At 38.1% G+C, this 23,153-nt stretch overlaps 1 protein-coding gene across 1 annotated transcript in view; it reads right to left on the reverse strand.

Moving 5' to 3' along the window:
• Positions 1–3,410: 3,410 nt before the first annotated feature.
• Positions 3,411–23,153, reverse strand: part of emc2 (ER membrane protein complex subunit 2) — a 31,701-nt gene continuing 11,958 nt past the window's right edge. Inside the window, exons 6-11 of the mRNA XM_082149363.1 lie at positions 19,662–19,747; positions 19,431–19,490; positions 15,493–15,574; positions 14,518–14,628; positions 12,445–12,549; positions 3,411–3,963 (exon numbers count right to left, since the gene is read on the reverse strand). Of these exons, the coding sequence (XP_082005489.1) occupies positions 3,877–3,963; positions 12,445–12,549; positions 14,518–14,628; positions 15,493–15,574; positions 19,431–19,490; positions 19,662–19,747 (531 nt within the window). The 3' untranslated portion in view covers positions 3,411–3,876. The remainder of the gene's footprint in view (positions 3,964–12,444; positions 12,550–14,517; positions 14,629–15,492; positions 15,575–19,430; positions 19,491–19,661; positions 19,748–23,153) is intronic.

The following is a 23,153-nucleotide window of genomic DNA, read 5'->3' on the forward strand; positions in this document are numbered from 1 at the left end:
TGATGTGACTAGCCAGGGTTAACGTGTCTCATTCATCTTCAGTCTTCCCAGCCTCATCCCTAAACCACAGAGAGACAGATGTGCCGAGGGGGAAGCCCCCCTGCTTCAATTCAATTCTCTTGCCAATTCCAGCCACCCTGGGAATTCTATGGGAAACCATGGGGAGACTCCCTCTTTCCTCACCTTCTTAGGCTCTCTCTGATCATTGCGTTTCTTTTCGAAAAATAGCTCAGAGAGAAGTCACTTTCTACACATGGAGATTTATCTCCATTCATAGTCTGCAGTGCTGAGTGTATGGATTACAGATGATTAATACCTTCACTGACTCATCACCTGGGGAGTATCCACAGGGGCTTAAGTGTGTAATGCACAGCAGACATCCAAGTGTCTCCTACCCACCTCGATTCACCCTCTTTTCACATGCATTACCATGGAAGCCTGTTTCCGCCTCAGAGGAAAAAATAAAAAGGTTGTGTAACAGTCAGAGTAATAAGTAGTAAGATATAAAGTGACTGCTTATCATAATTGACTTTTGTGTCTTACAAAAGTCGCAACTGCAAGATATAAAGTCACAAATACAATAAATACACATTTTAAGTGAGATATTTAGACAATTTAGAGAAACAAAATTGAAATTGAAATTATGATATATCATGTCAAACTGCAAGATGGTCACATTGTGAGATATAAAGTTGCGATTGAGATAAAATGCGCAATTGCGAGATATAAAGTAACAATTATGAAGATGGAAATATGTGTAATGCAAGATATAAAGGTCATATTGTGGATATTAAGACACATCATGAGATTGCAAAATAATTCACATTGTGAGATATCACCATTATGAGACAAAACCTCAATTGCAAGATATAAAGTAACAATTATGAGGAAATAGTTGCAAATATGTGACAAACTGCAAGATGTCACATTGTGAAATGGAATACCACAATTATGAAAAATTGCAAGATAAAAAGTAACAAAACCGAGAAACAAAGCCGCAATTGTGAGACAGTCATGTTGCAAAATATGGGCATTTATGGGAATTACGAGGTTTATGAGATAAAGTTATAAAACAAGATATAAAGTCATATTGCAAGATATTATGTCGCATTAAGAGATTGCAAAATAAGTCACATTGTAAGATATCACAATTATGAGAAATAGAGGCAATTACAAGAAACAAAGTCGCAATTGCGATAGTCATTTTGTCACGTTGTTAAATGTAAACAACTATGAGAAACAAATTCACATTTGTAAGACATGAAGAAATTACCTTTTACATTTTTTTCACTCCAAGGCAGAAAAGGCTTCCATATATTAGAGATCAATGGACCAATTCACAAGCTTGCTGTGCAGGTGTGCGTCTAAGGTTGAGCTGTGTCATAACCTAAAGGAATTAGAAATAACATGGACAACTAATCCACAGTGCTTTGTCTTTGACCTCAATGGCATAGCATTTAAATGCTCCAGCTGTTTGACCTTTCTGGCATGAATGGGAGTCTGGTTCAGCTGATTTTCCATCTTCCTAAGAGCCACCGCAGAAATTAGAGCTGTGATTACTGGAACACTAAATCAGATGCAGCCTTTTTCGCTCTGTTTCTGTGTTGATGATCAACGACACTGTTTACACACATTCCAATAAATTGCAGTAGCTGCTACCTGTACAAGCGTTGCATGTTAAATTAGCATGTCTCATGTTGCACTGGAGCACCTAGGCAAATTCTTTTCAAACGTTAGATGGATGACTTATTCTTTCTAAAAACTTCTTACTTATGAAATATTCCTAAACTTGGAAAAAAGAAAAAAAGAGGAAAAGAAAAACATCTTCCTGACTACAGATGGCACTATTGTGTTAAGTTGAAGGCCAGTTTCGAGTCTTGCACATCACTCACACATCAAAGTGATTGACATGTTCTTTTACAGACCACTTACAAGCCTTTAATGACCTTTACAAGAGAGGGCATTGACTTCTTCCATTCCTAGTTGCCTGGGAGACAAGGATCCACATGTAAATGATATTCTCTCTCAAATGAACCATCCTTGATGGTTCCTCAAAAAGCTACACTTCAATGAAGCTGTTCCTGTAAAAATAACCGCTCTGTCAGTCTCCCTCCGCGGTCCCCAGGCTTTCGCCGGTTCTGCGAGCTTGGAATGCGAAATCAAACGCAGACACATCCACTGACCAAAGTATTAAAACTGATGAGTAAATGACTTTCACCGCTCCCACTTCAGGCTTTCAAGCTCCTTAACAAGTCAGTCGGTCCATGAGGGAAAAAAAAAAGAGAGGCAATAAAGTCAACGCTCAACTTTTCCACCGAACTGCATGTGAAATTATGAGACAATTGCCACGACTTAATAAACAAAAGAGATGGAAGTAGCAGCTGACCCGGCACGGGTGAGTGAGAAAATAACGCTCATTTGGTCCCGAAAGCGATGTGACCGTTACAAATGAGTGCAGTAGGAAACCAGACCTCCTTTTCACAACATCTCTCAATCTTTCCCACTCTCCCACTTGAGAAAAACCCAGATTTATGCATTGAAAGTGCTTTTGTTTTAATTACCGGCAAAGCTTTCCTGACGGTCTTGCTGTAATTGAGGGGCAAGAGTCCCAGTCGGATCGTTGGGAGCGAGAGACTGCCTGCTGCTCAGCCTTCTTTTAATGGGAATTTCTGTTGCTCCTAAGTATTTCAGCAGATCCCCGCAGCCGCCCGTGGGGTAGCGTGAAGCTGGGGCTCTATCGGTTCTTGAAGTCTTCTGAGGGCACATTATATGACCATAGTAATGGCGATTATTATCCTCTTTATTGCCATTATCATTCAGTGGTCCAACGGGTCGTCTGAATGGGATTCTAACCGCTCATTAACATAGCAGCTCGGTGAGTAGCTGATCTTTCAGCTGGGTGATTGAAAATGACTAGCCAAAGCATTTCTAGAAAACAGGGCAAGACAGAAGAAATTATCCTGGGATATCAATGTACGAAACAAGTAATTGACCAATTAAGATCTTCCAAAACAAAGATTTGGTTATTCAAAAATGCAGTCCTTTATTTTTCTAAGAAAGAAACAGATTCTTAGCTGATCCTCCAGCTTGGCAATTGAAAACAACCAGCCAAAACATTCCTATTAAACGAGGCGAGAAGAAGAAATGACCTTTGGATATCAATGCTAGAAACAGATACTTGATCAATGAAGACCCACCAAAATATTGCTATGGTTAGTCAAAAAATGCAGTCCTTTATTTTGCTAAAAAAAAGAGACAAGATTCTTAGTTGATCTTCCAGCTGGGCGATTAAAAAACGACTAGCCATAACATTCCTAGAAAACGGCGAGACAGAAGAAATTACCATTGAATGTCAATGCATGAAACAGATAATGAATGATCAATAAAAAACCCACCAAAACATTGCAATGGTTAGTCAAAAAATGCAGTCCTTTATTTTGCTAAGAAAGAAATGGGTCAGTCATGACATCAGTTTCTAGCACATACAGTAAGCACATTTCCATCTTCTCACAGTTTACTCTCTAATCAAACCCTTAAAATTATCAGAACTGACTGAACTAGAAACATTACACAGATTTTCCTTTTTACGCTCACTTCCGTTGCAGACGCATTTGATTCCACCACTCGTCCCAATGATAAGCTCTTAATAATAAATAAAGGAGTGCTGCCGGTTGAATCAAGAAACGTGGAATGGTTCGGGTTGTCTGAAGCCTACCAGGAGACCTCAAAACAATACAAAGATGGATGAACTGATATAGAGGTGGTTGGGTTGGGTGGTCTGGTCTGTGGGTGGTGGTGGAGTATTCCAGTGAGCAGGGAGAGCTGCCATGGTGTTGTGGTGACAGAGGTTGTGGGAAGGGGGGACAGAGCTGAGGTTTAAGACATGGTGATCTGCATGGACTCCAACATTTCTTCCACCGCCTTCACCGAGCATTTGTTCTCCTTCTTCCCACGGCCTGCCATCTAGGAGAAACAGAAAGAGAGGGGTTGATGAAAGGACATCATTCCATTTACAATGTTTTTGGACGTATTACGTTTTAACACAAACATTGTGGAGCGTCAGACTCCATAACATGCTGATGCTAAAAGACAAGTATTTGTGTACGATTCCCATGTCTTGCAGGAACTGCATTCATAAAACACTTCAGACTGTTTCTAAGAGGGTGAAGAGTGAGTGAAGACCATTGTTACACATCTTTGAACCTTAAGGCTCTTAAGTCTGCCTAAACTAGGAGATGAACCTATTTTTTGAGGGGTCCCAGAGACATTAACCTTTATTTAAGTAATATAAACTATATATAATTACCATATGGTAATTATATATAGTTTATATTACTTAAATAAAGGTTAATGTCTTTATTTAAGACTTATGTTGCTCGGCATACCTTTCCCCAATCAAATGCTTTCTAGTATGAGAAATGTTTCTCTCCCTAATACCAGCAGCAACTGACTAGCAAAAGGCTTTAAAGGTATTCACTTTACAAGTATTTTAATTGAAATCTTAATTTAACTTAACAACTTTTTTTTTTCAAAGATGCAAGTTTTAGCTGCATTAAAAATTGACTTGATGGCTCAAAAATTGTTTGAATAGTGATGACGCCTCTGCCTGCACTAGTAGAGTAATTGAGATGCCGCTGCGGGTCTCTATTCCTCTCTCCTTGTTTGCCCTATGAGAGTAAAAGGATTGGAGGGATACTACAGCCTAATGAGTCACCAACTTACACGCTCACTCACAAAGACCCATTAGCCGACAGACCCCATGGCCAAGCATACTTACTCACACGCTCTTGCCACATCCGCTGTGACTCATCTGCTAAGAGTCCCTCTGCCTTGCTCAAACTGGACAAATTGAGCATATCGGCCAAAGCTCACTTCTCTATCCTCTCCTCCAGCAATTGACATAATAAACCAATCCACTGTCCATTAAAGGCTGTGCTCTCCGTTTCTCCTCATTAGTCTCATCTGACGTCTGCAACGTATCCCGATCACCACTGCATCTCCAGCAGAGATAGGTGTTTAAGAAGTCAAGGTTTGTCAGGTTAGCAAAGTCCCATTAACCCTGGCTGGTACATGCTGGAACTACACCAAAAAAGCTGAAGATGAACAGTGACACCGGTAAACTGAAGTGCTTTGCTCATCAAAATCAAACCGTATACAAATGAGATTAATCAGATATAAAAACTTAATTTATTCCTGTGATGGCAAAGCTGAATTTACAGCCGTCATTACTCATTACTCCAGTCTTAAGTTTCACACGATCCATCAGAAATCCTCCTGATCTGCTTATTTGATGCTCAAGAAACATTTCTTATTATTATCAATGTTGATGTAATGTCAGGTGAACTTAGCTGGATCTAAATGCAGTGCGTTTAATAAATCAAGATAAAGGGCAGAAGATAAAGGAACAGAAATCCAAGGAATAGAACTGACGACACAGACGATACATCCATAAATGGATAAGAACTAACTTATTAAAAGAAACTTTAGGGTCTAAATACACAGGGGATAATTAGCAAACAAGATACACCTGGGAACAATCAACAAGAAAACTACAAACTGACTACGAAATGGGGCACCACACAGGAAATAACTTAAAAGTATACATACATATAACAGTTGCACTGCCTAATATTTTTGTGGAAACCATGATATAATTTTTTTAGGATTCTGTGATGAACAATTTATTTGAAATAAAAATATTTTGTACCATTATACATGTCTTTACTTTTACTTTTGATCAATTGAATCTGAAATATATATATATATTTTTTTATTTTTTTTTGTCTGAATAAAGTTTACTTTAATGAATATACAATTTTTTAATTTTTTTATACATTTAAAAGATTTAATTTGATATTTTCCTAAAGAGAAAGAAATGGGCCCAGATGATTAGCTTAGGTGGTTCTCACAAAGATGTCAGATTTCAAATTGCGCCAGCTGAACAACTGCCATTGAGATAAATGGGAATGCTAACAGACAGCTTTCTCCAGGTATTCTAGACCTCCTTGGAGGAAACATCTGCATCGTAATGGCCTGTGGGTGCGTTTGTAGAAAGAAGGAGCCAGCAATCCCACTGAACTCATTGGGTAAACAGAAAAAAAAAAAACACAAAGCATGGCCGAGAGAGCATGGCAGTGCCGTTTCTGGGCTTGGCAGTGCATATCTGTGTCATTGCAAGTAATTCATGGGTCCCGCCGGACATGTACACATACAGAGAGACAAATGTCTGGGAAACATCGCTAGATTAATAGAGCTGATTTGTGGTCTAAATGCCAGGCTGCCGTTCCCAGCATTCTCTCAAAAACCCCACATTATTGTGCAAGTGAGCTGTGTGGTTTCTCCTGAACGATGGATTCCATCACGTTTTAGACGAGTGCAAAAGTCAAGGGCATCTACAAATGGCACAGAGGACTACTCGATGTTCAGCAGCCCATGCATATCATGCATTTCAAAGCAATTAGACATGTACACATGCTGACTCAGTGCCAATGTTTGCATTGATCGTGGCTGACACGCGACCAGGTAATTGCTCACTTATGAAATTAAGCGATATGCGTGTGCCTTTTGTTTCTGAGTGTTAGATAATGGACTGACCCTGTCATATCGCTCAATCTGCTGTGAGTGAGGGCTCTGGCATTACGCATCAGAAGCCCTGTGTTGCACCCTAATCCATCAGCGAGGTGAGTCATCCGTCTGTATGACTATTATGAAACGTGGACTGACTCAGGACTTGACAGCCGCTGTGGCTGAGTGATATCAGCGGTGAATTATTAGCTCTATATTGAGAGAGAGAAGGATAAAGTTAATGTATTTATGCTTTTAAGTCAAAGACAGAAAGCACTAAGAGGAAAAAGGAGAGAGTTGAGAAGAGAATGTCCTAACAAATTCAATTCGAACAGTTGTCCGAGGACATCAACCGTGGCCAGAGAGTGACTTGCCTCTACCATCAAATGAAGGTATGCTAACCACCAGAGGTTGGAGGCACCGTTAACCTCCAGAAGACCTCATCAATCAAAGCTACTCTGCTAAAGGGTGACTCAACTTCTCTTTGAAAGACCTCAGAAGTTCTTCAAAGCAAGGAGTACAACAGGTTATGTTGACCTCTCAATACAACTAAGGTGCTTTCAGGTATAGTGAACGAGGTCAAGGATAAATTGCTTATTCTGAATAGCCTTAGGTTAATTCTTACCTGCATATTCAAAGCCACTTCACCATATCTATGTCATTAGAGATGGACACAGATGATTCTCACACAGTATTTCAAGTTCTCTCAACATTAACAACATCAAAGTCTCTGACTCATCTTGTGTAAAAAAAAAAAAAAAAAAAAATCTCTACGTATCATATGTAATACCTCCCAAGAACCAAGTGTCAACAGCAGATATCTTTGTTGTTTTGACAAAACATTGTACAACACCAAATGAAAATTCTGTCATCATTGTGTCTAACCCTCATTTTGTTCCAAACCTGTTTGATTTAATTATGTGGAATAAAAAAGAATATTTGGAAGAAAGATTTTTTTTTTCCCATACAATGAAAGTCAATGAGGTCCAAAACTAAACTGGACCCAATTTAATTGCATTGTATGCATGGAGATGGTGAGACTTTTTGAAATGTTGCATATCAATCAGGCAAATCAGTCCGAACATATTTTATTATGTTTAAAATGAAACTACATGGAGCATGATTTCTGGCCTATGAGATTTCACTGTGGGAGGGACTACCAGGCGCAACGTGACAAAAATAGGAACCAAGCACCGTCACAAAGTCTTGACGCATGATGCTGCTGACGCTATGGTTAGGACACAATGTCAGAATGACTGCCATCATAACCAATGACGTTCTTGTGAGTAAAGTCTCTCCTGAGGCATACGGATCAGTCAATAGAGGAGAAAGATACAGAAGATGATTGTGTAAAAAAAGACAGAAGGAATGAAAGGAACATTAATATCCATTTATTGGGTGGTCTGGAAATTCCAACAGAAAACCAGCCAAGTTTTTAATACACCCTCAGGGTTGGAGACCACAAGGTCGACGTGTTACTTTTGAAAGTGGATAACAGTCCTTAAATATTTAATTCTGTAAAAGAAATGTAAAAAGGCAACAATGCACATTTTATAGGTCCCTTTAGCATGTATAATTGACCCACAAATGAGTCTTTGACTTTCTTTCCTCTCTAGAATACAAATGAAAAATGTATTTTTTTATTCATACAATGAAAATCAGGTCCCCACTGACTTTCAGTGCATGGACAAAAGCAGTTCTTTAAAATATCTTCTTTTGTGTTCTACTGAAGTAAGTTATACAGGTTTGGAAAGACATGAGGGTGAGTAAGCGATGCCAAGTTTTCATTTTTGGGTGAACTCTCTCTTCAACAGCAAGATCCAGTTCATTCTGATCAGAATTTGGTCTTGTGGCGTACATCTGAAGAACCCCTCTTTGGCACTGAGACGCCAACCAACATGTCAAAGGGAGCTCCATCTAGAAAGTGTGACAAGAGTCCTCCAACCGCACAGGAAACACTCCAAGGCTACGCTTGTGTGTGTGTGCGGCCCCTGATGGCCCCACTTGCTGACTAAGGACCCCTTTATTACACTTTTAGCTGTCAATCCTTATATAAGCGATGTATATCAACCCTGATGGCAGTTAAGATTTCAAATAAATCTATAATATTTACATTGTGTACCATGGCAACAGCATAAACCGCTTTAGTGATACCATGCGCGCTGCACTTCACTTTTTCCTCTCTTCTGCTATCATTATTGCCTCCCTTTGCAGCCGTGGTGTGCACGCTGCATATTTTCCCCTTGCTAACTCCCGAGGCCTGTGTTTGGCACCAGCTGTTATGCTTCATAGGGATAGTGGCGCTTTAACATGCAGACATAGAAAACAGCTGCGTAACACAATGCCAGGCCCTGTGGGCTTAAGTCAACACATTAGCTGCGCTCTGCCCAGGCACGCGTGTTCAGCACAGACCCAGCGTGAAGGCATGGCATACGCTCACTGTCTGGGGATGTGCACTCCTGTCTGTATATCAGATTGTGCTCTGCAAGAGAAAAAAAGAACGAACCCGGGCAGCCAAACGCCACTGCCAGTAACTCGGGCTGGGCGGTATGACTAGGTAGAGATTCTGCTATACATCTGCGGCAAGATTTAAAAGATCCAATGACAAGCAGAAAACTGTAATAAGTGTTCAGATTCAAACATCACACACACATTTTTTTGATAAATATAATACCGTTCAAAAGTTTGGGGTTGGTAGTATTTTTTTTATGTTTTTGAAGCTCATAAATGTTGCATTTATAAAATCAAAAACACATAAAAATACTATGAAATACCGTTTTCTTTTTTAATAGATAATTAAAATATATAATTTATTCCTGTGATGGTAAAGCTGAATTTTCAGCAGCCATTCCTCGAGTCTTCAGTCACATTGATCCTTCATAAATCATTCTAATATGGTATCTATCCATCCATCTATCCATATACCGTACATATACACACATAGACCCTTTCCAAAAAATTTGAATATCATGGAGAAGTTTATTTATTTCCATAATTCCATTCAAAACGTTAAACTTCCATAGATTATAGATTCAGGGCCCACAACTTAAACGATTTCAAGTATTTAGTTGTTTATTTGTACATAATTTGGGCTTCCAGCTCATAAAACCCACGAAAACAGGATTTCAAAAAAATTGAATATTACATGATATCACACAGTAATTATACAGTAATACCATGGTCATTGAACCAGGTTTTGGTTATTTTGGCAGTGTGGGCGGGTGCAAATCCTGCTGGAAAATGAAGGAAGCATGAAGTGCTCTGAAAACGTCCTGGTAGACGGCTGCGTTGACTCTGGATTTAATAAAGCACAGCGGACCAAAGTCCTCTTTTCTGATGAGAGCAAATTTTGCATCTCATTTGGAAACCAAGGTCCCAGAGTCTGGAGGAAGAATGGAGAGGCACACAATCCAAGATGCTTGAAGTCCAGTGTGAAGTTTCCACAGTCTGTGTTGGTTTGGGGAGCCATGTCATCGGCTGGTGTTGGTCCACTGTGCTGTCCACTCAACGCAGCCGTCTACCAGGACATTTTCAGAGCACTTCATGCTTCCTTCAGCAGACAAGCTTTATGGAGATGCTGACTTCATTTTCCAGCAGGATTTGCACCTGCCCACACTGCCAAAATAACCAAAACCTGGTTCAATGACCATGGTATTACTGTGTGATTTCATGTAATATTCAAATTTTTTGAAATCCTGTTTTCGTGGGTTTTATGAGCTGGAAGCCCAAATTATGTACAAATAAACAACTAAATACTTGAAATCGTTTAAGTTGTGGGCCCTGAATCTATAATCTATGGAAGTTTAACGTTTTGAATGGAATTATGGAAATAAATAATCTTTTCCATGATATTCTAATTTTTTGGAAAGGGTCTGTATATAGCCCCTAAACGGCAACTTTATCAAAAATGAGATGATGATATTGAGCGAATGCTCTCCGCACATAGTATACATTCATCAAATACTTTCGCTTCAAACCCGCTAAATCCCAGCCTCAGTCCATTCAGAAATACCGGTCAGTTGGCAGAAACCTTTGAACGCCACTTACTTTTGCCAGGAAAACCCTCTCAGTTCACAGAACCAATCAGAACAAGCTAATCGAATCATATGATTTCAAGATGAATGACGACGTGCATATGAGCCGGCTTTCAATTGTCGAGCTGCAAGTTTTTATCCTGATTATCCAGAAGAGATTTTTTTAACTAAACAAGATGTTTAGAAGTTTAGAAGAAGTTTATACTAGAAATGTACATTTTATGACAATGGATTGTTTAGATTTGACATATCAGTTTAATGTTTACTGAATGCACAACTTAACATTCGGCCTACACTTTTTAGGTATTTTAATTTTTGATACATAATTTTATATATTTTTTTAATATTGCATATATAGATTATTATATTTTAAATATATATTCTATATTTTTATTTATTTTGAGCGTAGTGTATATGGTGTAGTTATTGTATAAAGTCTTCTATTTGTTGTTGTTATCCAATAAAGTTTGCAGTCATTTTGTGTCATTATGGTCATATTGTGTGATTTTTTATTAATTTTTTCCCTATATTTTAGAGCCTTTTACCTTTATTCAGAAAGGACAGTGAAGAGTGACTGGAGAGAAATAGGGTGGAATCGGGAAATGACTGCGGGTCAAAGTCGAACCTGGGTCCCCTGTGAGCACTTGGACCTGAATATGTTACGGACGTGGCAGTAGTGATTTTGCAACTGTTTACTAAGTCTTGTCCAAACAGGTGGACTTAGAGGTTTTTGCAAAAAAAGGCAATCAGATTTGTTAGATACCATTTTCATTGCCATTAAAGTGGCATTTCTAAACCTAAACATAGGAGCCTAAAAAAATAATTAAAAAAAATAATTTAAAAGAAAAATGTCAGATGGACTTTTTGCATCTGAACTCTTCATACATACATGCATATACATATACATACACATACACATACACATATACATATACATATACATATACATATATACAGTACAGGTCAAAAGTTTGGAAACATTACTTTTTTTGTATTTTTGAAAGAAATCTCTAATGCTTATCAAAGCTGCGTTTATTTGATAAAAAATACAGAAAAAAACCTGTAATATTGTGAAATATTATTACAACTTAAAATTATATTTTTCTATTTGAATATACTTTAACAAATTATTTATTCCTGTGATGCAAAGCTGAATTTTCAGGATCAGTACTCCAGTCCTCAGTGTCACATTATGTGTCATCCAGTCTATCACATGATCCTTTAGAAATCATTATAATATTCTGATTTATTATGAGTGTTGGAAACAGTTCTGCTGCCTAATATATTTGATGAATAAAAGGTTAAAAAGAACTGCATTTATTCAAAATAAAAAAAATATTTTCTAATAATATAAATCTTCTTTACTATCACTTTTTATAAATTTAACACATCCTTGCTGAATAAAAGGATTTATTTAAAAATAAAATAAAAAATATATAAAATAATTACTGACCCCAAATTACTGACCAGTAGTGTATATTGTTGTTACAAAATATTTCTATTTTTAAAAAATGTGCTTTTTTAATTTATTTTATTTTTTAGGAAAGTATCCTAAAAAAGTATCACAGGTTATGAAAAAATATTATGCAGCAGAACTGTTTCCAACTTTGATAATGAATCATCATATTAGAATGATTTCTAAAGGATCATGTGATAGACTGGAGTAATGATCCTGAATGATCCTTGATGAGCAGAAGAAACTTTTCAAAAACATAAAAAATAGTAATGTTTCCAAACTTTTGACCTGTACTGTGTGTGTGTGTATATATGTGTATAGGTATGTATGTATAATTTTTTGGGGAGAGATTTAGGTTATACCACCCAGTAACTCATGCATTCCTCTTACCTGATAGGCTCTGCTAATCTGAGAGGTGGCCCATGCAGCGTATTTCACATTGTCCTTCTTCACCTTTGCGCTTACTTTTGGGCTGGCAGCAATGTGACTCGCCGACTGCGGGAAAAGACGACGAGAAAAAGACAACAAATAAGGGTGAGATGGACCACAGTGTTGGGGGAAACACATAAAGATTAGAGTATCACCATTCCTGGAAAGCGTCAATAAAGACCCATGAGATCAAAATCCATCGGCTCCCACTTAAAGCCCACATAATGGAAGGGTGGCTAAACCCTGATGGCAATGGAGGGTATTTTTTAAAGGGTGGAAAATGTGAGGGTTTTGAGCCTGGTTGAGTAGTAAAAAAAAAAAAAAAAAAAACTTCTAGACGCTGTTAACGCAGCCTGATGTGTCTCGCATCAGAGATAGGAAAGGCGGTGCTGACAGGACTGGGAGTGTCAGGGAGGCGGCGTGTGAACGGCATAGCGCAACGTGAATCATGCTCTCCAGCCGCAACAAGATCTCCGTTCCACAACCACAAATCCTCCATCTTTAGCTCGTTATTGCTATTAGACCCGCTCAACAGAGCTTGCAGGACTCTGTCGGCTAGCATGAAAGCCCTTCCTCATGGATGTGCTGAAACTTTAACTGCACACCAATCAAACTCATCTCTGTTTCTGGCAGAAAATCCCTCGGCTTCTGGATTTTGGGGTGTGTAAGGTTGGTGAGATGTGGCAAATAGGCCCTGTTAAGGAAAATGTTTGGTCACTCGAGCCACAATCTGTGTTAATTTTTCATTTTTGTTTTAGTCATTGTGACTTATGATAAAAAAATATCCTTTAAATTTAGTCAATATTTTGTTTACTCCAAATTTAGGTCAATGAAAACAACATTTTAGCAGACAAGAAAGTCACAAATTAAAGCAAATATTCAAACATTTTATATATTTAAATATGTATCACCCAGCTTTATTGGAGTATTATTTATATACTATCATAATATATATGAATACTTTGAATTAGCTTTTTTCACTTTTTAGTTTATTTTAATTTTAGTTTACGTTTTAGTTATCTTTTTATGTCCTCTTGTCATTATTATTATGGGATGTTCAAAAAATATATATTTATATTTAATTTATTTAAGTTTTAGCAATTTTATTTAGCAGCATAAACATTCAGGTAGGTACCAAAGCAACATTTTTAATTACAATTTTTCCTCTCATATTTATATTTTAGCTTTATTCAATAATTTAGTTAACAATAAAAACATGTGAAAACTGTACTTGTTGCGAAAACCTGTTCAACTTAAATTTAATTCACTTTGAATAATTTGAGGAAAATTATTTTGTGATAGTAGTTTTAAAATAGTTGACATCACAAATGCACATCTTTGGGTTCGTCATCTTTATCTTTGTTAAAATTTTCATCAGTTGACAAGATCGGTCACAATATCTCATGTTTTATCTGATGTTTTTGCTGGGTAGTGCTCTTTTCTCTACATATGACCGGGAAACAGGCGCTTGGTTTTGTTGTACTGACCGACATCCTTCTATTGCCAGACTTGACACACGTGCAAATCGCACATCAAAGAGCGCTGATGACTGTCATAGTTCTGCGTTTGAACTACTGAGGCGTGTATGTGTGTGTGTGTGTATGTTTGAACAGTGGTCCTGTGTGTGGCTCCCTATGCACCCTCTGTCGGCCTTCTGCCCCTGGCTGGCTGTTTGTGTTCATATGTCAGGAGTCACTTACAAATGATGCATTGGTGTTAATGGACAACTTCCTGTTTAAATAAATACAGATGAAAGGCTTATTCAGCACACATATTGCCTGAACCTTTCCAGCAGAGCCACGTGTGACGGAGGGGTTGCCATTTCTTACCATTATTTTATTGTCAAAGGTTTGTTTATCTCTGGAATAAACATAGAAATGCCCTACAAAGGGCTAGTGGGGTTACATTACAGCAAAAAGTCAAATATTTTCCAACACAAGGACTGAAAACACCAACTGCCCCTGTGTGAACCAATCACAGCCTCTTCAACCATTCACGTTTAAAAACAAAAGCAATAGAGAAGGCGTCTCTTACCATGTAAAGGCCGAACAAGGCCCTCATGTTTCTGTTGTTAAGCTTCAGTGCCTGCGCAAAATACTTCCTGGCCAGCTCGAGGTTTTCCAGACCTCCCTGGGTGTACTTTACCTGGGGGAGATGGAAGAGGAAACAGAAAGGTGATGTTGTGTTATTGGCACCCTTAAAGTTGACACGAGAGCTAAATAAACAGAACATGATCTAAATAAACAGGAATTATCCTATACAAGCATACAACATGATGGATGCAGCAAGTCAGAGAGTACAAAGTTGAAGGGAGTTGGCCAAAGATTTGTGTCTATTGCAAAGCGACAAAATCAAACCAAACTGATTATACTGAATGTTTAATGATGCTATGCAGATAGGAATGTTGGACCAATGAGATTTTACAGTGGGTGGAGGCAACACACATTGATATGACCACATTTTTTTTGAAAGAACAAAGAAAATAACTAATTTTTTTTATTAACAGACGATTTTAAAGGATATGACCAAGATATGAATATATATATATATATATATATATATATATATATATATATATATATATATATATATATATATATATACACACACACACACACACCTTTTTAAACCCATAAACCTCTTCTTTCTGACATTTTAAAAATAAACGATTTAAAAAATAAAAAAAACATATGCAAACATCATACACACAATATAAAATCATACACACACAAAAGTATACAAACTAAAGTTAATAGTTTGTGTATAATCTTACATAATTCTTTTGTATGTTTATATGTTTTTATTTGACATTCTATGTTTGTCACTTATTTTCTGAAGGCCCACATTATTATCAACCATTTAAAATGTATTTGCTTCAGATGGCATTGTTGATTAACAATTAAACATCATTCTTCCTAAAATAATGCTTAAAATTTTATTTTATTTTTTAAATCACCTTAATTAAACTGAAAAGAACATTTGTTTTAGGCAGGAAGAAATAAATTGTACCTCTGCGTATTGTTCACAGTACAGGTGATTGTGTGGGTTCGTCATCATCAGTTCTTCAAGACAAAAAGCTGCTTTTGCATAACTGCGGGAGTGAAACAACATGAGAGGGAGGGGAAAAAAGAAAAAGAAAAACTATGAAGATCACACATACACACTTAAAACATCTCCCAGTAGCTTTGTGGCTGATTATGCAAAGTGATGCTCAGACTCGTTGACAATCTGGGACTGGACAGTTTGAGGTTTCTCTTTCATCAGCTTTTATGAGTTAATGGAACTGTGTGTATAAACACCCACATGGTCAAATGACAAATGGAGCTTTGCAACAGAGGTGGCATTTCTGCCCTAGATTCAAAAATGAATGACAGTCTGTTTCTGGGTTCTTCACTGACATCTCGAGGCTGTCATTCTCAAAAGCCGTTTCCACATGAGATCACTGCTGAGCCATTGACCTCACACTAAATTTACAGTATCATGTCTCAGACGCTCTCTCCCTTATAAGTATACAACATGGGCCTGCACATTACCCCATTGCTCCCACCAAAAAAACAAAACAATTTCAAAAAGAACTGCAGGACTATTACGACAAAGCCGCAAGACACAAAAATGAGCCAAATGAATCCAAAAGCTGTGGACGGGGTTGAAAGGCTCGTTACCGCCTCGAGTCCGCACAGCTTTTTTAGCTACCGTTAGGCAAGCTTTCGGTCTCATTCCGTGCGAGGTCCACACATCAAGCCTCGCAATGTACGTGCTCGCAAACACATAACAATTTATCACAACACATGAAATCTTAAACCAGAGCTGGAGCACGTCCAATCGGGTTGTGGATGCTAATCTTATGCCTAACAACAACTGGTGGAAAAAACGGGCTGACGCAAACAAGACTTTTTTGGTGGAAAAAGGGCATTGATGTTGCTGACTCGCAAAGAGATGATGAGCCTATCTAGCCGTTTAGGAAATGTTCAAGGGATTTTAAATACAAAGAGAGGAGAGAATGAGAGTGAGAGAACAACACAGACAGTCAAAGAGGTTGGAAGAGTGAGCCAGTGAGATCAGGCCACTCAGAAGGTTGAATGCTGCTTGCAATTACCATTTCCTCTCCATAAAGACTTTCAGATGTGCTCCTGCTATGGCGTAAACTGTGGCGGAGCAATGCAAAGAGTGTAAGAGAGAGAGAGATAGACAGATGGAGACACAGAGAAAGCAAGGCAGGCATCAACCCACATCACTCCTTAACTTAATGCCCACTACCTGAGTATTCAACATACACGGCCGACTCTACCAGTGCTCCATTTATGGATGGTGGTTTCTGCCTCAAAAAAAAAAAGAAAGGAAATCTGTATGTGTCACAATGTGACTTTAATTGTGAGAAAAAGTTTAAAATGAAAAAGTCATTAAAAGTTATAAAGTAACACTGAGGGAAAAAAAGTCAAATTTGGAGGCAGTCATTTTGTGATGTATAAAGTCAAATTGTGAGTTATAAAGTCACATTGTTAGAAAGACATGAGGAAAAGTCATATTTGGAGATCTTAAAATAAAAATATTTCAAATATAAAGTCACATTTTGATATTTAAATTCTAATTCCGCAACAAACTCAAACTGAGAGAGAGTCAAATTGTTCGAATCAAATTCAACTTAGGACGCAAACTCAAATTGTGAGATTTCTAAATATTAAGTCAAATTGTGAGATATAAAAAGTCACATTGCAAGATGTTAAGTCTGAGAAATAAAGGTGCGATTACCTTATTTTTAAACTTTGATGCATTAAAACAGGCTCTTACATCCATCTCCACATGAACCTACAAACCTAAAACTGTCTTAGGATGACTGACTAGTTGTCTAAAAACCAACTAGCCAATTAGTGAAGTTTACTAGTTTATCAAGACTGCTTTCAATTGAGCTGCATCCACCTGTTTTTGAAAGAATTAAATCCTATCCGTTCCGTTAACATGATCAGTCAACATATTTTTGCTTCCTTAAGAATGACCAGTTAACTTTAGACAACCCACCGGAAACCCAGAGGAAAATATCTAGTTTTTGGCAACCCTACCTAACAATAGCATCAAATTCACCCAAGAAACCACTTTTCAATTGTCATTGAAAAGCATGATCTACTAGTTGTCCGTGTATACTGCGGACTTAGTGTGGATAGCCTCCCGTCATAGCTGTGTAATCAGCTGTTTGGGTGGCGTTTGTTTCTCTTCATCTTGTTTTAGTTGGGAGAATGGTTGCCACCTCATTCTCTTGGGAATTTCTCTTTTTCCCCTTTTCTCCCATTCTTTCACAGCGTGGAAGAGAGATGTGATAATGCTGGCTTTGCCGGAAGAGGAGGGGAAGGGGAAAAAGTGAGTCTGTGACCTGAAATAAAGAATAGAAAGAGAAAGGGGAAGAGAGTAAAAGAGTGACACTGACACGCCTATAGATAAGGGGTTGTCAAAGAATGGTGTGATATTAGAAAAGTTGGACTAAGCGGGCAGATAATCCTCTCACCCCTGGATTTCCTCTGTCTGCAACAGCAATAAAGCTCTTTACACAAAACCGTGAGGTATCTAATAAGCGGTGCTCTCACCAAGCGCCTGCATTCCTACGGCCAGTGGCCTCCGACCGGGACAACCAACTTTTTCTTTCTCTCACACACATACTAACACCACGTAGCCCCCCTCATGGACAATAAGACCAAAACAATTAAAGGAGGATGGAGGAGAGGAGGCACTGACACAGACTTGTAGTTTCCTACAATCCTGATGCCTGGCAGAAAGTAACCCCTGGCAAAAGAGATATCAGCAGGGGAGCGCAGTCTTATCCCAGGAGTTGGAGAGGGGGCTCAAGGAACAAATCCTATTATGGCCCTACTCCATGGGACAAACAGACACTGAGCTTTAAGAAGGGCCCCTGGCTGAGACTGGCATTTCACTGTCTTTTACTCCAGAGGGTCCCAAAACTCTCCAGCAACCGTCACACGTCAACCGAAGGTCCTGAGAATGACCTGCGAGATGGTGGTGAATGTGACCTTATAACCCTTGTAAACATCACATTTTATACGGACATCTTACTGACACATTGGTGACTGATAAATCGATTTTAGCAGATTCATTCATCTTAAATAATGAGTTTTCCCCTACCTGTCTGCATTGTGTAAGAAGTCACACTGAAAACTTCATGATTTTACAAAAGTAGGATGCACTGATATTTTCAAATTCTAGCTGATTCCCAATAACCAGATAATTATTATGTAATGGGTATAATCAATAAATGGCAGACCTTAAAATTCTATACTATTTTGTCTAAGTAAATCAAAAATATGTACAAAGACGTACAAGTGAATTTAAGTAACAAACTTAAAATATAACAAACTTAAAATATAATGTGCAGTATATAAAATTAATAATCACCTTGGATTTGCTAAAGATTACATTTAACAGCGTTATTAAAGTATAAGTCTAAAAAGATTAACTTTAAGTGAGCATTAGATGATGGAAAAGTAATCTAAATGTAAAAAAAAAGACAAAAGAGCAAGTACAATTAAATATGCAATATTAACTGATATTTCTAAATAAATAAATAACTAAATAACTTCATAAAAGCTGATAAAGGAAATGGTGAAAAGAGCATTAACAGTCATTCTGATTTTTATGTGTTACTGTTTTTACACACAATGATGTGCGTGTTAAAATTAATTTTATTTCCAAATCAAATTCTTTTAATAAATTCATCTGAGCAAACTGAAACCCAGTAGGCAGATATTATTGAAGCCTTTCCCCTGTTTTGCCATAAAATATGCCTACTTTTTTTAAACATGACTGTGAAACATGTTCTAGTTACGTTGTTTATGTACGGGGGTCAATTTGACCAAGACAATTTGATTAACCCTCATGTTCTATCAACTTCTTGCAAGAAAAAAAAAAGAATCAACAAAAGAAATGATGTAAGAAATCATTACTCATGTTCATTGATGTAGAGTTCTGACAGCTCATGCCATGCTTCCTGGTCTCCCACAAACCTGCAAGACAGAGTAGTGGTAGTTAGCTCATCAGAAAGGCCACGGTGGACAAAAGGGGGGGTAGGGAAAGGCTTGAGGGCCAACTCAATCAAATGCAAAACCCATTTTAATTAAAAAGTGAAGGGGAAGTGAGGGAGGGGGGAGGTCTAAATCCTCTTGTAAAACACTCACTGCTCCAGATATTCGTTGAGCTCGCGAATAGCCTCACTGCTTTTGCCCTGCGCTCGCAGGATGGAGATCTTGCGCTTCCTTGCTGCCTGTTGGGTTGACATCAACAGAGGATTAGGGCTTTATTGTCTCAAGTGTTTGCGAGCAACAGAAAAGAGCAAAGAGTGAAAGAAAGAGGCATGTGTAAATGATCATAGTATTGTGAAAGCTGAAGGAATCTCCACAATCCCCTAGGCTTCTGGTGATCAGACTGTGAAGACAACAGGGATGGCAGAGGCACCACAATCTAAGTTGGATTCCATCTCCATCTTACGAGTTTCGATCAGACAAATACTGATTTTGAGAGTTATAGAAGTAAGAAATTGATTTAGATTCACTCAAACATTGTCAGATTGTCACCAAATAACTTTACGGATAGCATTTTGGGGATTCTGGTGGTTCTTGTTAACAAAACATCTAATTTCCGTCTTAGAAATGTGTGACCTAGTCTTGCATAGCCAGACTTCTGACTTGTAGCAAAATATCCTCATTTGTGCTCATTTTAGCAAAGATTAGATTTAGCATTTTGTCAAATAGAATTTTACATTTCAAAAATCTATTTTAGTTTTGAATTTAAATAATAACAATCATTTTAGATAATTAATTTTGCAGTCATTTACAGATTAGTTCAAATGTCAAGACAAGTTAAATATCATGTCTATAATTCATATTTACGAAACTAAATTATATTACATTTATCTAAAAGTAAAAAGTACAAAATTCTAATCGTTTAAATATTCCAGCTCCATAAAAACACCTTGAGAGAAAAAGACCAATGTACAGAAAATACTATAAAAACAACAACAACCCCAAAAAACCTACTTAATCATACAACCCGTGAGCAGAATCGTGGAAGTTATACAGTACGGTATGCTTTAAAATAGTCTTACAACATCACCCTAAAAAGCATCAATCCTTTTTTATGAATTCTGAAACAGGACATCATGGAGATGGATTAAATGCACCAGCACAGTTACTGGGCAGAAGTGCACGTACAGTTTCTTTTTTCCTCCCCTGAGGCAGTGTTATAATAAAAAGCCTTGCACCATCAGATTGTCCAATATGACGTTTCCTTGAAAGCATATTATTACTGCATTCAATTCGTAAGTAATATAGCAGCAGATACCAAAAAGTAATGTCTTTATCAGATTAGAAAACGAGCATCAGCGAGGATGCTGCTCACATTTGGAAGAGCAAGTAAAGACCCATTTCAAGTGGTGAATATAACACATTGCCAAAGAGACGCGGGCCATATGCATTCACATAAACTTACATAGCCCAGCTCACATCAGCCACAAATAACGTCCGCCTTGTTCCGACGCAGAAGTGACCTTCAGGCGGATTAGAATCTCATCAATCTGAATCAGAAAGTATTACGCCAAGTCCAACGACTTTTCCAGGAGAGCCTCTTTTTTTCCCTCCGCTGGTGAAAGGAGAGCAAAGAGCAGAAGCTTTACCGTTAGAAGTGCCCCAGATATTATTTATGAACTGGCACTTGATAGAGTGGGTCTTCCCTACTACCACAGCATGGACCAAACTCCATCAAGCCGGGCATGAGTCACGTCTGAAAGGCCATAAATCTGGAACTGCTATGATACCACCGCCACTCCAAATCCACTTATCCATCAACCAGGCGGCCAGACGAACCTGCTCCACTGGCTGCTGGAGCTAAGGAGTTGATGAACTGCCAAACCCCTACTGTACGCAAGTCTAATAGTTCTTACTGGATCAGCGGAAGACATGGTTTCACATTACCGGGGCTGCAGATGACAGGTGAAATAAGGCTATAGCTACAACCTCAAGCTGTTTGGATTATTGCACGAGTTCTGTATCGCTACATAACGTTTTCCTCCAAAAGTATTTAAAGAAACTGTGGAATGGAATCAAACAGCAATTCCAAATAGTTTAAGCTATCACATTTTATTGTTAATGTTCAGTCTCTGCCAACAAACTGATTTCTTTGTACTCTGCACTGAACAAGGCGGAAGGCTGTTTGCGACCACAGGTTATTTACTCGGCCCCCATATCTGTCTTTTGTTTCCTCTTAGCGCACTTGGCACCGACAGAAACGTACGGAGGCTGGTAGACCAGAGAGTCTTACGAAACTTTATTAAACAATGAGCTATTCCAAACCATTCCAGGTCTCTTTATGTCTTTCCCTCCCTCTCCCTTCTCTTTCGACGTGATCCAGGAAAGGCCAGCATCTCATTTTCATTCTCTTCGTGATTCTTTCTTCTGAAGCATTTCTGAGTGGCTCTCACCGTGAAGGACCTGGCTGCTTCCATCAACCCCTGGCTCTGCTTTCAGACTGCCGTTGAGAGCCCACCTCCAGGGATTTCAAAGGCAACCAGCGTTCCCACAGGGTGAAGAGGAGTTGACTTTCAGCACTGTGGTGTACCGACACGACCTGACTTAAAAATTCATCTTTAAATAAAAGAATGACCTGCTATTGGTTTAAACATATCCAGACCAAATCTACAGTCTCAGCGACGGATATCAAAATAAATTCTAAAAGTCCAAATTCATTTGAATGTCCAACTCTTCGGAAGCAGCGTTAAAGGAAAAGTTCAGGCAAAAATTCTGTCATTTACTCATCCTCATGTATTATTTTGATTAATGTTTCAGCTGAGTTTGTTTACCATATACAATGAAGGTCAAATGGATGCAAAGCAACACTGGATCGCGCTGACTTTCATTGTAAGGAGAAAAAAAAAAAAGCAGAGGCATTCTTCAAAATAAAATTCTTCTTTTTTGTGATCCACAGAAAAAACGGTTTCTAAAAACTATGACAAAAATGTAATTGTCCGAATGACCGAAATATAGTTTCGGTTCAGAAAAAAATCTGTTTGACCTTTACAAACGACATCTCATTCTGCACTGTAATTGCATGTCAACCTAGAGGTTAACCTCATGAGAATTGTCATTGACCTAAATTGCTTTCACAAGCACAACCATGTTTATCCTGCTGGATTACAGACAGAGTGAGAGTGCCGAAAATCTGTGAATCGAGTAAGCCTATTGGGTCAATCAGTGTTAAAATAAACAGCTTGTTAACATTACTTTCACTGTTCAGAAGTGGGTACTGTGTTAAGTGAGCAAAGATGATTAGAAGATAGATAGATAGATAGATAGATAGATAGATAGATAGATAGATAGATAGATAGATAGATAGATAGATAGATAGATAGATAGATACATAGACAGGTAGAATGACAGATGGATAGAATGAACTAAATATGATAGATGGAACTAACGAACAACAGATAGAATGACAGATGAATAGACAGACAGATAGACAGACAGACAGAACAAATGACAAAACAAACAACAACAGATTATAGATGGAACAAATGATAGACAGATAGATAGACAGGCAGGGAGAGAGACAGACAGAGAGATAGAACGAAAGACAGAACAAATGACAAATGAACAGACAGAGAGACAGACAGATGGATA

This window comes from Leuciscus leuciscus (assembly GCF_965113295.1).
Source record: "Leuciscus leuciscus genome assembly, chromosome: 20".
In the NCBI taxonomy this organism is placed as follows: domain Eukaryota; kingdom Metazoa; phylum Chordata; class Actinopteri; order Cypriniformes; family Leuciscidae; genus Leuciscus; species Leuciscus leuciscus.